The 14431-nt window shown below is 37.6% G+C and overlaps 1 protein-coding gene across 1 annotated transcript; it reads right to left on the bottom strand.

Moving 5' to 3' along the window:
* Positions 1-3891: 3891 nt before the first annotated feature.
* Positions 3892-13858, bottom strand: dhcr7 (7-dehydrocholesterol reductase). The gene is made up of 8 exons (XM_053635436.1): positions 13279-13858; positions 11355-11467; positions 10839-11061; positions 9323-9413; positions 8057-8270; positions 7782-7986; positions 6344-6475; positions 3892-4916 (listed from the first exon to the last, which is right to left on the bottom strand). The coding sequence occupies exons 2-8, from the start codon at positions 11459-11461 to the stop codon at positions 4452-4454; spliced, it is 1437 nt and encodes a 478-aa protein (XP_053491411.1). The 5' UTR covers positions 11462-11467; positions 13279-13858; the 3' UTR covers positions 3892-4451.
* Between the last annotated feature and the right edge of the window lie 573 nt (positions 13859-14431).

Here is a 14431-nt window from a genome sequence, read left to right on the forward strand (position 1 = left end):
ATACACCATATGACAGAGAAAGTAAAGTAACGTTGAATGTGACAGAAGCTTGATGTGTTATTTCGAGCAGATCAAACAGTTTCACTTGTGTATGGAATTTTACAAAATGTGGATTAAACTATGAAAGGCAACACTCGTGTGTTGACACATGAACACCATCCTCCAACCCCCACTCGAGTACAGCTTCCCCATACACGTCGGCCCTGTGGGAAAACATGCAGAGAGACTGATAAAAGGTGGAGCGTAAACATTTTATTTCCTCGTTTTCACTTCAGTGACGACTTTTAATATTGCACAAGTTTTATCTACCCACAAATAGAAAAAATATTTCCTCTATCAGGTTTGGTTTAACTAAAGTGAAGGACATAAACAAATAAAAGAGGAAGTAAGTGAAGAGAAAACAACTGTGACCTCAAATTTTACAGTGCTTTGGTATAGCATACGAGTTAATGAGTTACTCACACTGGATCTCAGAAAACCAGGCCAGGCACTGAAACCTAGAGTGGACTTTAGATAACAGCTAATTTAATGATTAACCATTTAAACATTGTATATGGTTTGCATCTTCAGTACCAACAAATGGTTACATATTTGATTGATGACTATGATGTGATTTTTTTTTTTTGGTAACTCCTAAGGGCACAATGAAGATTTTTCAATGAAGAAACATTTGAACAATATAAGACATGATGCTTGAAATGGTCTATTTGTACACTTTAAGAACATTTAAAACCCTTGAGGCTTCGTCACAGTTGTGCCTCTGCAAGAACTCCTAAAGGTTCTATGTCCATCCCTACAACAACGTGTTTTCCTAACAGGAATGGTTGAATAACCTGTATAAATATTCAAATCGCTTGACCTTTCTCACATTTTTTAAAGTGTTACAACCATAGCCTGGACACTCCACAAAACTGGGATTAACAGAAGACTTATGAAAGTCCATTTCGAGTTTGCCAGAAGGCATGGTGGAGACTCAGCAAACATTTCTAATAGCAAACACTGCTATTCACCCATCCACACAATTAAGCATGGTGGTGGTAGCATCATGCTGAACGCTACCCTTGGCCTTTTGGTTGCTCCTCTGATTAATCCCTGCTTAACTCATCAGTTTGGTGGACTCTTGCTCTAGGCAGAGTTGTGGTTATGCCATATTATTTCCATATTCTAATAGTGACTAAGTTTACATGGACAGCAATAATCTAATTATTGACCTTATTCTGAATAAGACAATATTGTGATTAAAGTGTTTACATGAGTCACTTTTAGAATATTCCTTCCATGTTCCTGTTATATATATTATAGAACATAGATCGATTAACAGCACACGTCATTACATCTCTATGCCACGCCATCCGACGTTCCCTCCAGAATTTCACGTATCAACATACAGTTGTTCTTTGTTATGGTACCGTATACAGTTTTGGGTGTTTCATTTTTAATTTTACGAAAGCTTCAAGTGCAGTTGATTACTAGTCATGCTATACTTGCAAATAGATGACTGCTTGAAGCCGTGGGCTGCTTCCGAAACCACGTACTTACCTATTATATAGTAGCTCAGATACATGTATTTCACCTACTATATAGTAGGTAAGTATGCGGTTTGGGACGCAGCCGTGCTCTTGTTTGCCATAAAACGGTTGAGCACTGCCGTGTGTGTACGTGTCCTGTCGCAAAATGTGGCGAAAACTCCCACATGACGTTAATAGTGTGATTAAGGTGTTTACATGTCTGTAACACATCGATAATGCGACTAAAACAGGAATACTCCACGTCTTAATTCCATTTGTGTTTACTTCGAGTATGACTTTAGTCGGATTAAGGTAATAAAAAATTGCTGTTCACATGCTAGTTTCTTAATTAGAGTATCGTCTTAATCGGGTTAATATTGGATTATTGTTGTCCATGTAAACGTACTGAGTGAATTTAATGTTGTTGTTGTTGTTGTTGTTGTTTTATATCTAAACACTGATTGACGCTTTTACATAAAATTTTCCTGGTGTTGTTGTTTTATATCTAAACACTGATTGACACTTTTACATAAAATTTTCCTGGTGTTGTTGATAGCTCCTTGTATTTTATGATGATGTTATTAAGGTATATTCTCTATCAAAATCCAGGGCCTTCCAGGAGCAGTTGTATTCATATTGAAACTTCAGTGGTAGGGACTATTTTTACATCAATGACGTCTGTTTCAGTTCCATGTTTTCACACTTCAAAATGTGCAGAAGTTCAAGGGGGTGAGTTCATAGGTAAGAAGCTTACAATAACCATTTTTTCCCCCTAAGTGTATGTATTACCTGAGAAAGTATGTGGTACAAACTCTGAATTATGGGTCATTATTTTCTGAGTTACTCACATTGGGACCTCAGAGAACCAGGCCAGGCACAGACTGGCACATTTTTTTGACGAGCCATGTAGACATTGTGTCTTTTGTGTCTATAACAACTTCTCTCCATTATTTCTCCATCTAAATCTATTCACATTCATCAAAAGCCAAAGTCATTTAGTATAATGCAACAAATTAATTACACTTTGCATTAATGTCTTTTTTTTTTTTTTTTAAGAAAGAAATGGTGAATCAATACAAACCCATTTACATCCAATCTATTCGGTCTGGAGTATCTTATCAGTTTCTTCATCATGTGGTCAGAAACTGCACTTGAGCGTTAAGAAGCTTTCTTGGGTTACAACCACAGCTTTTGGTTTTGTTCATTTTTGACATTATTGTACATATTTTGACTCATTAAGAATAGTCACTGCAATTCACATCATGTCCAGTGCAGTGCAGTTCATCAGTCAGAGCTCTGCAGGACTTAGACTAAGTACTTCCACATTGTCTTTAGCAAAGTAGCCACCATGAAATTGCAGTGTTGATTTACGATCCAATCGGTCATGCAGTGTAGCAAGCCCACACGTGTTTATTTATAAGGAGAGTGATGGGAGGAGGGTGTATGTATGAATGTATGTATGGATGTATGTGCGTGAGTGTGTGTTTATGTGTAAAGTGGGAGTCATGCTTCACGGTGTGTTGTCAGCGTGTGCCTAAATGCAGAGACGGAGGTGTATTTGGTGAGCACGTGGGGTTCTGAAACTGAACTATGTTCTGGGAAATTTTCGTTGTTTTTATTCAATTGAAATGAGTAAATCTGCATCATGTTTTAAAGACCAGGGCTTTTGTTGTTGTTGTTTTGCCAGCTCTTTTATATATGCAATAACATATGATCAACAAATACAAGATGACCTTCTTGTGTCTCTTCCTGGCCAGACTTATGTGACAAGAGGAGTTTGTAACATTTTAAATGGAGGACCCTTCTGCCACCTGCTGGAAATATCTATACACCCAAGCCTTTCTAATCAGTACAGAAGTCAGTAAAGGACAGACTGTACAGTAAGAAGGAAGGAAACATTCAGAGGTTTGAGTTTAGGGAATTCATGTGAGCATTCAAGTTATGATACATAATATATAAGGAATAAAGCACTCAGGAGATGCTGTTATAGGAATATAATCAATGACATAGTGATGTGGTGTGGAGTTATACTTTTACACCGCAAAGTTGAGTATTTTCCAGTCTAATCACATCTCATAGTGCATTATGTCTCTCATACCACAGCAATCTGCCAACGTGTACTTTTTCTCTGTTTGTAGTTACATTTAAGTTTGTGGAATATCCATGAAACCGGTTAGTTCAGTTAAAGTAGCTATAAAAAGTTGTTCCCCCTCACTAGCTTCTCTTTTTACGCAAAAAAAAAAAAACCCAAAAGAACACAAAAATCCCGCCTGTCATTTTCCTGACAAACCAAAAAGTCATGTATTATTATTTTTCTACATTGGAATGCAGTTTAGGTTTAACCGCTATCACAAAAGAAAAAAAATAACAACCCTAAGTCAGGTCAATTTGTAATATGCAAATTAGCGCATATTTAATGAGCAATTCCCATTTGCAAAAATTGTAATATGAGAAACTCATCAACAGACATCATTTTAATCTCTGCATCTTAAAAACTGTTCTTGCTGAAAGTGTTTTTATAAAAGAAACTCTGACACAGAGCTGGATTGGGCTGTTTGGACTCCTTTTAGGGACTACTCAAGGATTTTTACGAAAAGCCTTTGTATAAAACATGTAAGTGCCTTTTAAAATGCATAGACGTGCCTACTTTCGTACTGAATACTACGTAAGGAAACACATACATGCACACACACACATACTTTACAAATTGGTCATAAAACCATGGCAAATATGAGTCAATTTATATCACAGTTTCCTGCATGAGCTTGAAAATCTAGGTAAAAGCAAATGACATGAAACGAGGTAGACAAGTTAACCTGTACTAAATCCAGCGAAGAGCTAAAATAATTCTGATTCAAAATTAATACTGAAAGAAAAATATGCATTCCCACACACAATTCAGTGAAGTTACGGGATGGAAGGCAGTAAATTTCTGTTCTTCTTCTAGAAGATTCCAGGCAGTAGGCGGTAAGGCACAGTGTCCGTGTAGCGTTTCCAGTCCTTGCCGTACTTGCTACTGCAGCGATGCTCATCACGGATACAGCGGTGCAGCAGCAGGATGGTCATGTAGACGATGTAGAAATAGGGCAGCAGGTGCCCGCTGCTGCATGCCATGCAGTACGCCAGTGAACCCAGCAGGTCTCCTGTGTAGTTAAGGTGACGTGCGGTGCCCCAGAAGCCTGACGTGAGCAGCTTGCTCTTATGAATACCACCGTCAGCTGAACGATACGAGCACTCGATGAAGGTTGGCTTGCGGCCCCAGATGTTGCACTGACCCTGTGTGCGCCGGAACAAGTCCTTCTGATGGTTGGCCGAGCGGAAGATGTAGTAACCCACCAGGCCGAGGACGAGGACGGCCCAGGCGTATGGCGTGGAGAGCTGGACTGGGTTGTAGACCAGGTACAGGCCCTGAAGCAGAACATCAAGAGAGAAAGGTCAGAGATACTCAATATTTCTTAAATAAACATGCAGCTTAATCTTCCATTCTGCTTACTTATTTAGCCATGGATCACCCAGTAGACTCATTTTAAAATGCCTAGTAGCTCCATCTCACTTATTAGTAATAATTAAGATGAATAATAATAGTACATAACATATAATTGGGCCTGATACCAGGTGTGCGTGAATAGGTAAGAGTGGAAATGTGTGGCAGCCTTGGAAAACCTGGTGAGAGAGATATATATATATATATATATAAAATCACCAGGTTTTCCAAGGCCGCCACATATTTCCACTCTTACCAATATATATATGTATATGTGTATGTATGTGTGTATATATATGTGTGTATATATATATATATATATATATATATATATATATATATATATATATATATATATATATATATATATATATATATATGTATGTATATGTGTGTATATATATGTATGTATATATGTATATGTATATGTATGTGTGTGATATATCTATAAACATATATAAACAGACTTTCCTGCCCTGAAATGTGTTTCCCTTCTGCATGTATATCAACCAGAAGTAAAGTTGGAAAGAAAAAAAAAAAAAAAAAGCAGAAAGGGAGAACACTGCATTTAAAGATTTTTTCTCGACGAGCTTCAGACGTTTTGAAAGCCGGTATCTGATTACAAACTCAATTTATTAGGCTTCTGTCGTTCTCGTGTGAGGAATTTGCACTTAGCTAGCAAGGTTTTAGACACCTTTAGGCAGACTGAGTGTTTTTACTGTTGTCAGTGTTTGTTAAACTGGCTCCTTACACAAGGTGATCTTTCCAGGAAGACAGCTTAAGCAATTAAAAAGTATAAGCATTAAAGGTAAAAGTAAAAACATTTTCACTCATTTACTGTTGTCCTAAAAGTATACATATACCCAATTTGGTCTAAAACCTGAATTTTCCTCTTTTTTGACTTCCATTTTAAAGTTCTTTTAGTAGTACTTTTCAGTAGTAGCCTCGGGTCATATTATTTACAGAAATTGTACCAAGCACATACAGTTTTATGTAAAAGAAACAAAACAAACAACAACAACAACAAAAAAAGTTTATATGCTTTATACAGATACTAATGATAAAATTTCTTTTGTATTTAAGATACCTTAGAAAAAAAACCTTGTCACTTTGTCTCAGGGTTCTATTTATATTGTTCTGGCCCAGAAATTAGTCCCGCCCCCAGACGAACCAGAACTACTCAACTCTAACCCACAAGGGGGTGGAGTCAGTTAGGGAAGAAGGCGGCTTGACAATGTTCTGCAATTGCAAGATTGTAGCAGAGGCCCTGTTATTATTTATTTTATTTTTTTACCCATGAGCACACATTAAGGCTTGTGTATTTGTGTAGAGGTGTGTATCATTAACATACCTGTAGTGTGTAAAGGAAAGGCAGCCAGACGCAGTCGCCCCAGCCCAGGTACCAACCAAAGTGATCGTGGCAGATATCAATCGTTTTCAAATACCAGGCTTCGTTCCAGAAAAAGTCTAATACGTAGATGGCCTGAGTGCAGAAGAGTGATTTATAAGACACAGGAAGTGCACAGGAAAAAAAAATATTATACAGAGTTTTCTGACAGGGCTGAGCAGCATTCATTCAGACAGTGATATAATCATTAAAGGAATAGTCCAGCCTTTGTCAAGTGGGCTGGACTGAAAAATCAGTTTAGTAGACCAATAACTCCTGCTAAACGCCTGTGTTCATTTATCAACATTTATCTTAAAGGCACATTCTTAACATGCAAATTGAACATACAGTACGTCATCTACAAAATGGATCAACATATTGCAATTCAATAACAAAAAAAATTCCAATTATATCAAATGAAATGTACAGAAGCTTACATAAGTATTCACAACCCTTCAACATTTCCACATTTTGTAGTGTTACAACCTGGCAACCTACACGACATAGCCCATAATGTAGAAATATTGATATCGTTAAGTAAAAAATCTTAAAAGTTGCAATTGCATAAGTATTCACCCCAGTTGCTATGAAACCCCTGAACTAGTTCTTTGGGAAAGAGACATATTTACAAAGATAAATTTGTAACTCGGTATCAGTAGCGAGACTTTTTGTGGCCATTTCAATTTTGCCTCCTAGGGGAATAACTGAGACTAGTTATTATATATATATATATTTTAAATCATTTAATTCACTAACAGTATACAAAATGATATGAATATAGAACATGAAACATGTGGGTCCATGGGCCATATGATTGACTCCCGTGCTCTATATCAGTGGTTTTCAAAGAGGGGGCTGCGGCCTCCTTGGGGGCCACCAAGGGGCGCCCGGGGGGCCTCAACAATTTGGTGTGAAAAATAAATAAATGTATGTTTTCTCTTTCTCACTCTCAGACAACCACACACACACACACACACACACACACATAATCAATTCCTAATGTAATGTAATGTAAAGATGTAAGATGTAATTATTAATAAAAAAGGGTGATATATTCAGAAGTCTGTATTTTTAATGTGTTTTAAAGACATCTTGCAAAAGGGGGGCCTCGGTCAAATGTTAATGCCATCTGGGGGGCCTTGCCCTGGAAAAGTTTGGGAACCCCTGCTCTATATGATCTATATACTTCAACATTTTGGGAAAGTGTAATTAACTGTTTTAATGTATTGCTCTGCTGTGACATAAAAAAATGCCTGAAGCACCCTTAGATATTTATTAACAGTTCAACAACTGGCCTTAGACATCCATTATACATAAGTAAGTTTGGATTTTCTGTTCTTTTTTCGTTTCACGGAAAAGCATAAAAAAAAAAAATTCACCACCTAGTGGTAGAAAAACTCACCTGCAGCACATTGACAAGGATCATAGAATTGGTTACATAACCATAGAGCTCCTGTTGCTTGGCAGCGTAGGACAGGTTGATCAAAGTCCAGGCGACAATCCCGGGACGGCCATTGAAGAAGAGCTTGAAGTCGAACCACTTTCCGATGCGTGGATTGAACTCGATGCCCATCATGAAGTCGTAAAAGAAGTTTCCTGTGAATTTGCTGCACGGCACAAATCGGTCAGTCGGTAGCATGATGGAACAAGAAACAAATCAATACGATATGTTCTTACCAGTCCTCTGGGTTGGTGGGGAACGAGTAGGCCTTGATAAAAGCGAACATGGAAACAGTATAGCCGAGAATGTTGGTGCACCACAGCAGCGGGATCCAGTTGTCGAAGATGATAGTAGGAGAGAACCAGTGGAAGTGATAAGCATTGGCTACCCATAAAGCATGCGTTATAATCCAGCACTGCAGTCCGTTGATCTGATATTTATTAATCAGGCCTGAAAGAATGACAGCAGGGTGCATTTATTAAGTTTTAACTTAAAGTACAGGAGTTTTATGAGCAAGAAAACGAAGATGTGAAAGCAACCACAGTAATACCGGCTAAAGCACAGTATTATACCACAGTGATGTTCAATTCTCCACTTTGATTAGTTAAAAGGTGTTGATACGTTTTCCATCACAGCAGAAAGGACAATAGTTCTGACTGCAAGGTTTATAGCAATGTGTTCATTCGAATATGTTATTCGCAATAAACAGAATACAAAATTTGTGCAATCACGGATATGGTGAAGAGCTCTCTTAGGAGATGTTTCTTCAGCATTTTTGGAAGGAGTCTCCAGTGTCAGTGCTTTATAACAGTCAGAGATTGAGCGAGGTCCTTAACCCTCAATTGCTCAGATGGTCTGCCAAAGGCCATCAGTGTAAATAGAAATAAGAAGCTACATTTTTTTTCTTACTAATTTCAAGAACAAGAAAGAGAAAAAAAGAAAGGCTGGTGATGGAACCGTTGTTTATAGCTGCTACAACATATGTCACAACAGGGACTAAGTTGTTTTGCAGATGTTCCACAACATTAAATATAACTATAGATGGATCAAAAGAACACAGTGTTGTTCCTTAATAAATGTTTTAAAAAATTTTAATTGTTGGCAAATTGCTGTTGTATAAGATGAATAAAACTCTTTGGAAAATAATCAACTTGTAGTCTGGTCTGAGTGGATGTCCCTGCAATCTATGCATTAATCTCATCAGCAGCTTTTTTTTTTAAAACTTATTGTTTTTGTCTTATTGGTGCTTTTCCTGTTTTTGTGTTCTAATGTTTCTATGAGTTTCTTCTCAGTTTTGTCCTTGTTTAACATGTATAACATTTAATATTCCGGGCTATTCCTCACCTATCAGACACTATAGTATCTTTGCTAACGGTAATGCAGCATTATTTATGTGCTATCAACTTAAAAGTTCAGATGTTACCATAAACAATAAAACCTCCTTCCAGATCAGCTTCCTCTGCTGTACAATCACATGACACTGAGGGTGGTGAACTCTTTACCTGCTGGTGTACGAGCTCCTTCCTGCACCCCTCCTACATAACCTGGCAGGAACTTGTGGGTAACATCTGGAATGCACATATACAGCACCACCTATTGGAGAGAGGCCGAGTGCAATAGTTAAAGAATCACTGTGGTATTATTTCCTTAACATTTTCTTCACATTTGGAACAAGCTGGTAGACACACTTTTGCGACTGTGGAAATTTCAGTAGAACATCCCTTTTCCATTCAGCATAATGATAGTTCTCTGCTAAGGTGTCATGTTTTGATGAGATTTAACCCTTAAAAACCTAGTGACACATGGGCCAAGTGTGATGTTCATACAATGATTCCTTGAAAAACTTCTTCCTCACTAATGCTTCAATATTGTTAGATCGGCACCATGTAGCAGCAGCATTTCCCAGAATGCTCAGCCAAACAACAAACTACTACCTCGTTCCAGTTCTTGGACTTCAAATCACGACCATCTTTTCCGAATCAGCACAATTCCCATACATAACCTGGACTTTGACTGAATCTTTGTGAAGTCACGTTACTGGGTGTTTAAATGTTACTGAGACTTTAAATTTGCTTTGTCCTAGTAATGGTGAGCTTCATGAAACAGTCAATCTTTCCAGTCGCTTGTGTTGATAAATGATGAATTTCTGGATTCTAAAAAATCCAGTTCAGCCAGCTACCATCTGCCAAAACACAGGGCAAACTGGTCAAACTGTTAGATCTTTGCCAGCATCTCAAACATGTTCTATATTTATCATTTTAGACAAGTAAATAGGAACCACTTTGCAAAGATTGTCTTCCAGTTTGAATAACTCGGCCTGTGTTTTGACTAGAGTCCTTGAGTGGTCAAAATAATATAGACCAATGTGTGCCATGTAAAACTGTTGTACATGAAAGCACCAGTAAACAAAAAATGGCTGTTGTAAGCCATGTTAAATAAAGGATTTTATTATTTTTTTTTATTTTTAATGAAAGTGTCTTTTTTTGTAGCCGAGACATTACATTTTTAAATAATAAACGTGTGCAGAGATATCACTGTAAGATTCAAATTTACAGAAGTATTCTGTGCTTCAACTGAACAGTGACTGTGTTTGGGGCTTAGAGATTGAATACGCTTCTACGCAATCTGTTGACTCGAAACAACCCGCCAAAAATGGACCCATATTCAAAGTAATCTCTAAACGAAGAAAACAACACAAACTGAGCTTCACATGAAAGAGCTCTGCCTCCTCGACACACACTTGAAGCTTCACTTTCCAGCATAGCATCACTGGTCTGCCCTTTTGGACTTTTTTGCTTCATGAATAAAATAAAATTGTGCACTTGCATCCAAACCTTGTGCATGCCAGGTTCACTAACAACCAGAGGTATATGCAAACCTTTTGAACTCTCTCACTTGTATCATTCTTGGTGAAACCAATCATATTATTACCCTCACTGTACAAGGTAATGACCTTCTGTACAATATAATGACAATATCATATTATCATTTTCACTGTTGTAATATGAACATTTTTACCTGGAAGGTGACCCAGGAGCCGTAGATTTTGGCGGCAGTCCATGTGAATGAAGGCGCTTGCTTCAAGATGCTTAGTGGACTGGCATCTCCATTGTAAATGTCCAGCAGGACCAAGCTGATGGAGCACTGGTACTGATCACACGCCATGATGAAGAAGAAAACGATGAATGGGGCCAGGCACAGCAGCAGAATCACTCCAGTCAATGAGAACCAATCCACCTCCCTGGTGTAGTAATGGATGAAGAAAGTTAAATTCCCTGCAACAGGAAACCTATCCAGCTCATGCTTAAAGTGCCAGCTTATTGTTGAGTTCACTTAAAGCATGTCAGTCAGTAATCACCGTTAATTATTCAGTAAGTAATAACTACTGTGAAATTAATAACAGAAAGTATGAAGTTATGAGTTCTTTTCATTTCCACATATCTAGGTCTAACATATGAGTAAAAAAGGTCATTCGATAAATGTAACATTTTTAGTGTTTTGTTTGTCAACTTTTACCACCTTGTATGATCTTACCATGCTCTCCCCCATTGGCCCGCCTCTGCTTTCTTCGCTTTCAACTCCACATTGGTGCCACTGGGATGAGCCTTATGGCGCTTTCGCATACCCTCTGACGTACTCATGGATCTCTATCAGAGAAAAAGTGACAGAAACAAAGTGAGTCACTTGGTATACATTAGTGATGTGTCTGATACTGATCTGACACCGAGTACTGATACTGGACTAAAATTCTGGACCGATACTGGATTTGACATCATTTTTAATCTGATTCGCTGATGTCCATTTGTTTTTATGCCATGAATGTGATTTTAATTGAGACAACACACATGATGTACATAAATACAGAACACAAACTGGTTCCAGCCCTGGTCCTGTACATTATAGTATTTTCCCTGTTCCCATCTCACTTGATTTGACTAATCAGCTAATTAACAACCCTTCCTGTGCTGAAGTGAGTGGGTTAGAGTAAGGAAAACACTAAAATGTGCAGGTCAGGGTTCTCCAACACCAGGGTTGGAAACCTGTGGCTTGATACAGATCATGTTACTGTGAGGACGTCAAGACTGGATCATCCTTAATCTATACGGAGGTAACATCTATACCACACCCAGGTGGGATTGGTATCCAAGGTCAAGGGTGCTGAATGGACTTGAGACTTAAAGATAACATGTTACATAAAGTGTGGTAACATCTGTAATAATGAACTTGGCCAAAGAGATTGCTAAAAACTGTTATCACACATTAAGAATATAATGAGTCATGCAGGAGTACTTCTAAAGGTGCATGTAATGTCACCAATGCATTTTTATGATAAAAGTGCATTGATATTTGACAGTTGTGATGAACAAGCATGCCATCCAGGCATCTGTTGCCAACTTGTCACTTTTTTAAGACCCCTTTGGTGACTTTATTTCCAGTTGAATGAATTAGGATAGTGGGTTCAGTTGACTCACCATAAGTGTGTAAAGCCTGTCTGAGTTTTGCCCAATGACCAATCACTAATCACCATTATTTCCCACCACTATTATTTCCCAACAACCAATCACTGATCACCATTGTTCCCAATGACCAATCACTGACCACCATTATTCCTAATGACCAATCACTGATCACTGTTGTTCCCAATGACCAATCACTGATCACCATTGTTCACAATGGCCAATCACTGATCACCATTGTTCTCAATGGCCAATCACTGACCACCATTATTCCCAATGGCCAATCACTGATCACCATTGTTCCCAATGTATTATATTCATATAACAGCATGGTGATCAGTGATTGGTCATTGGGAACGATGGTGATCAGTGATTGGTCATTGGGAATAGTGGTGAGCAGTGATTAGTCATTGTGAACAACAGCGATCAGTGATTGGTCATTAGGAATAATCAATCACTGATCACCGTTGTTCCATGACCAATCACTGATCACCATTGTTCCCAATGACCAATCACTGATCACCATGCTGTTATACGAATATAATACATTGGGAACAATGGTGATCAGTGGTTGGTCATTAGGAATAATGGTGGTCAGTGATTGGCCATTGTGAACAATGGTGATCAGTGATTGATCATTGGGAACAACAGTGATCAGTGATTGGTCATTAGGAATAATGGTGGTCAGTGATTGGCCTTTGGGTTTGTGTTAGACCCTCCAAGTGCTATAACCGTGCACATTGTCCTATTTATTGCAACTAATTCACGCAGTGTAACAGTTTAATAATACTGTTTTTATTATTTAGCCTTTTAACCCCATTTCGACTTATGCATCTTCCACAAACCTCTACTATAACACACCTCACTGAACTCCCATGCACCATTCTAAGAACAGGAACTCCTGTTTATTTTAAACGGTCACTTTTAATTCACGCAGGTCACCTGCACTTTGCTTATGAATTATTACAGTATATAACATTCTATTAAATTGTATTACTTACTTAGTTGTAGAGAACAAAGGAGCGTACACGTCTATCTTTCGACGATAATCTCCCCAGATGTTAATGACGTTCAGTAAAAAAAATGGGAGGGGACATGTGCAGAATTCCAACTCCGCCCACACCTTGTGTATGATTTGTCGCCCAATCAGAATAAAGTAATGCAGCTATCCAGCTCTGTGATTGGACAGCGCGGTCCTGACGCCATAAGCACCCGATGAGACTATAAACCGTGGAGAGCTTTGCCTGTGTTTAGAGCGCCGCACTGCGCAAGATTTACGCAGCACGTTTGATTGTGGGTTATAAGGGGATTGTGGGATTGTGGGTTATATCATGTTCATAAGAAATAGAAGCAGGATATGATGAATTACAGAAAATAAACCCAAAACAAATAACATATGTGGGCACGTGGTTTCTTTTCTTTCTTTTTTAAAGTGAATAATTAGCAAATTATGCATTTGCTGGTTTATCATATAATGTCATAAGGGATGAATAATAAAACACAATATGAAAGGTTAGGCAAAATACACAGAGTTTTTAATTGAAATGTTATATTCCTTCAGGTAGCAGCAGTAATTTTGGAAAACCTATTAGCATACTATCAACCTTGTTTTAAAAAGTTTGAGTACTGCTGCTTTAACATAAGTGATCACTAGAACTAACTTGTTTTATGGATGTTCCACAGCAATACAGGTAACTCAAAATGTATGGAAAAAAAGTATGAATTAATTGGTAATTTTGTGCAAATTGTTTGACCTTAAAAAGTCCATGGAGGCATGTGGATTAAAAGTCCACATTTATATCTCATTCAGAAATATAATTTTGATAATTTAACCACTTATAAGACTGGAAACCACATTCAAAATTGTGAGCTTTTTTTTATTCCAAATATCAGTTTTCAGGTTCTTTTTAAAATTATATTAATATATATATATTTTTAAGTAACCTTCTATACTTCCACTATATGTAAAATAAATAAATAAATAAATAATATGCATTCAATTATCGAATTTGCTATTAGTTAATAAGAATATATTGCAACATTGTTTTGTGTTTATTAACAAAATAAACTCAGCGAAAATATTTACGCAATACAATAGTTTTTAAAAAGGGCACTTTTTGTAGAATATTTACTGTCAAATGAAATGCAAAAAAA

Source organism: Ictalurus furcatus, chromosome 10 (genome assembly GCF_023375685.1).
Source record: "Ictalurus furcatus strain D&B chromosome 10, Billie_1.0, whole genome shotgun sequence".
NCBI classification, from domain to species: domain Eukaryota; kingdom Metazoa; phylum Chordata; class Actinopteri; order Siluriformes; family Ictaluridae; genus Ictalurus; species Ictalurus furcatus.